The sequence below is a fragment of the Passer montanus genome, unplaced genomic scaffold (assembly GCF_014805655.1).
Source record: "Passer montanus isolate IOZ18808 unplaced genomic scaffold, ASM1480565v1 scaffold937, whole genome shotgun sequence".
Lineage (NCBI taxonomy): Eukaryota > Metazoa > Chordata > Aves > Passeriformes > Passeridae > Passer > Passer montanus.
Genome location: NW_024374779.1, coordinates 1 through 3323, shown reverse-complemented (window position 1 = coordinate 3323; position 3323 = coordinate 1). Strand labels below are relative to the sequence as shown.

The following is a 3323-nucleotide window of genomic DNA, read 5'->3' as shown; positions in this document are numbered from 1 at the left end:
CCCGAACACCGCGGCCCCTCCCACCCCGCGAAGACCCCGCCCCTTTCCGGAGGCCACGCCCACCTGCGCTCTGCAGGGAGGCGCCGATCTCGCGCTCCAGCTCCTCCAGCGCCCGCAGCCGCTCGTTGGCCACGCCGAACCCCGCCATGCCGAACCCCGCCGCTTCCGCCGCCTCTCGCTCCACTTCCGGTTCTCTTCACCAATGGCAGCGCGGGGTTGCGATCACGTGACGGGAGGCGCCCGCTTGGGGCCGCTCTGGGCGGAACTCAGTGGTGGCGCCGCCCCTTCCGGCGGCCGCTCTGCGTCAACTCTGTGTTTTTGGGTCCTCCAAGGTGGTTTAGCATCAAAATCCCCCCCAAAACCGCCCCAAAACCGTCCGGAATCGCCTCAAAATCACTCCCAGCTCCGTCACCAGGGTTTATCCACCGCAAAGCCCCCACGGCGCCCTCGATCCCCCTCAGACTCAGCTCCGGAGGACGGAGGAGAACTGGAGCGGGGGGAGGGATTCAGGCGGCCTTTTAGTGCGCTTTATAAAAATCCTCACCAGGCCACGCCCCTCATTGCCTTTTATAGACGTGGGTCTTCAGGCCACGCCCCTCATTGCCTTTTATGGACCTGGTGTCCCCAGGCCACGCCCCCACTGCCTTCTATAGAGGTGCTTTCGTTCAGGCCACGCCCCCTCATTGATTGTACAGCGCCATTTACTAGGCCACGCCGCCTCATTTCCTTTTACGGATGTACTTTTATCCAGGCCACGCCCCTCATGGTTTAAAATGACATTCCAACCAGGCCACGCCCCTAATTACCTTTTATGGTCCTTTTTCCTCCAAGCCACGCCCCTAGTTACCTATTATAGCCTCACTTTCCCCAAACCACGCCCTTTATTTCCATTTTTAGCCCCATTTCCCCAAACCACGCCCCTTTATTTCCATTTTTAGCCCCACTTCCCCAAACCACGCCCCTTTATTTCCTTATTTAGCGCTGCTCCCGAAGCCCCGCCCCCCTCCCCTCACGCAGGCCCCGCCCCCGGTTTTCCCGCGCGGTGACGCCATCGGAGCGCGCCGGGGAAGGAGCGGCGGCCATGGCGGCGGTGGCGGCGCCGCGGGCCCCTCCGGCCGCGCCGCTGCTCGAGGATGTCACAGACACACCTGGGGATGTCACAGACACACCTGGGGACACCGGGGACACAGCTGGGGGGGTCCCAGGGGGGTCCCACCCCCCATTTTTGACCAATTTCCACCATTTTTAGGGCTTTTTTTGGCTTATTTCAATCGGGACAATTTGGGGAGGGTCTCTGTAATTTGGGGAGGGGTCCTGACGGGTTTTGGGCCCCCCCAGTCGCAGGGCCCCCCTCCCACGGTGGCCCTGGGGGTGTTTGGGGGGTCCCACGCCCCATTTTTGACCATTTCTCACCATTTTTTGGGTGGTTTTTTGGGTTATTTCAATCGGGACAATTCTGGGAGGGTCTCTGTAATTTGGGGAGGGGTCCTGACGGGTTTCGGGGCCCCCCCAGTCGCAGGACCCCCCTCCCACGGGGGCTCTGGGGGTGTTTGGGCAGTCCCACGCCCCATTTTTGACCAATTCTAATGAATTTTTAGAGAATTTTTCAGAGGTTTTTGGGGTTGTTTTAAATGGGGGAACTCCGGGGGGTCTCTATAATTTGGGGAGGGGTCCTGACGGGTTTCGGGGCCCCCCCAGTCGCAGGACCCCCCTCCCACGGGGGCTCTGGGGGTGTTTGGGCAGTCCCACGCCCCATTTTTGACCAATTCTAATGAATTTTTAGAGAATTTTTCAGAGGTTTTTGGGGTTGTTTTTAATGGGGGAACTTTGGGGGGTCTCTATAATTTGAGGAGGGGCCCTTATGGGTTTCTTGGACCCCCAGTGGCAGGACCCCCCTCCCACGGTGGCCCTGGGGGTGTTTTGGGGGGTCCCACACCCCACTTTTGACCAATTTCCATCATTTTTAGGGCTTTTTTTGGCTTATTTCAATCGGGACAATTTGGGGAGGGTCTCTATAATTTGGGGAGGGGTCCTGACAGGTTTCGGCCCCCCCCAGTCGCAGGATCCCCCCTCAGGGTGTTTGGGGGGTCCCACGCCCCATTTTTGACCAATTCTAATGAATTTTTAGAGAATTTTTCAGAGGTTTTTGGGGTTGTTTTTAATGGGGGAACTTTGGGGGGTCTCTATAATTTGAGGAGGGGCCCTTATGGGTTTCTTGGACCCCCAGTGGCAGGACCCCCCTCCCACGGTGGCCCTGGGGGTGTTTTGGGGGGTCCCACACCCCACTTTTGACCAATTTCCATCATTTTTAGGGCTTTTTTTGGCTTATTTCAATCGGGACAATTTGGGGAGGGTCTCTATAATTTGGGGAGGGGTCCTGACAGGTTTCGGCCCCCCCCAGTCGCAGGACCCCCCCTCAGGATGATCCTGGGGGTGTTTTGGGGGGGTCCCACACCCCACTTTTGACCGATTTTCACCATTTTTTGTGCATTTTTCGGGGTTTTTCTGGGTTGTTTCAATCGGGACAATTTGGGGAGGGTCTCTATAATTTGGGGAGGGGTCCTGACGTGTGTCTTGGATCCCCCAGTCGCAGGACCCCCCTCCCACGGTGGCCCTGGGGGTCTCGGTGCTGCGGGAGCTGCTGCGCTTCTCGGCGCAGCTGCCGGAGCTGGCGCGGGACATCGGCACCAACCACATCCCCGGCATCCTCACCTCCCTGCTGGCCCTCCGGCCCGAGGTCTGCGCGCTCCAAATGGGTCTGGGGGCTTCGGGGGGGTCGGGTTGGGGGCGTCGCCAGCGCCCGCCTGGGCTCCATGAAGACGCGGTGAGTGACAGCCCCGCCGGCCAATCGCAGTGCGGGGCCTGCCCCACCCCACTCCTGATTGGCTGCCGTGCAGGGCTGAGTGGGAGCCAATGGAAATGCAGCGTGGGGGCGGGGCCAGCGCGGCAGCCAATGGGAATTGTTCTCCGGGCTGCCATTGGGTGGGGAGGAGCCAATCAGGGCGGGTTTTAGCTCTGGGGGTGGGGCAGCCAATCAGGAGGAGGGGGTGTGGCCTCTTAGCACACCATGATTGGCTGGTTTATTGTGGGCGGGGGTTTGAGCAGCCAATCAGGTGTTTCCTTTGCTGCATGACTAATTAGGGTGGGTCGGGCTTGTCTGTGATTGGCTGCTGGGTGTGGAGTGGGTGTGGCTTCACTCCAGCCAATCAGATTCAAATTAGCAGCCACACCCTGCCCTGGGATGCCCTTATAAGGAAAGCGGGTGGGGTTTGGCTGTCAGCAGCCAATGAGAGCTGTGGGCAGGGCCAGGGTGGGCGTGGCTT

General features: G+C 59.8%; 1 protein-coding gene across 1 annotated transcript in view; it reads right to left on the bottom strand.

Annotated features, from left to right (window-relative positions):
• MED11 (mediator complex subunit 11) overlaps nt 1-850 on the bottom strand; it is a 2281-nt gene extending 1431 nt beyond the window's left edge. The window contains exon 1 of the mRNA XM_039695976.1: nt 62-850. Within this exon, the coding sequence (XP_039551910.1) occupies nt 62-148 (87 nt within the window). The 5' untranslated portion in view covers nt 149-850. The remainder of the gene's footprint in view (nt 1-61) is intronic.
• Between the last annotated feature and the right edge of the window lie 2473 nt (nt 851-3323).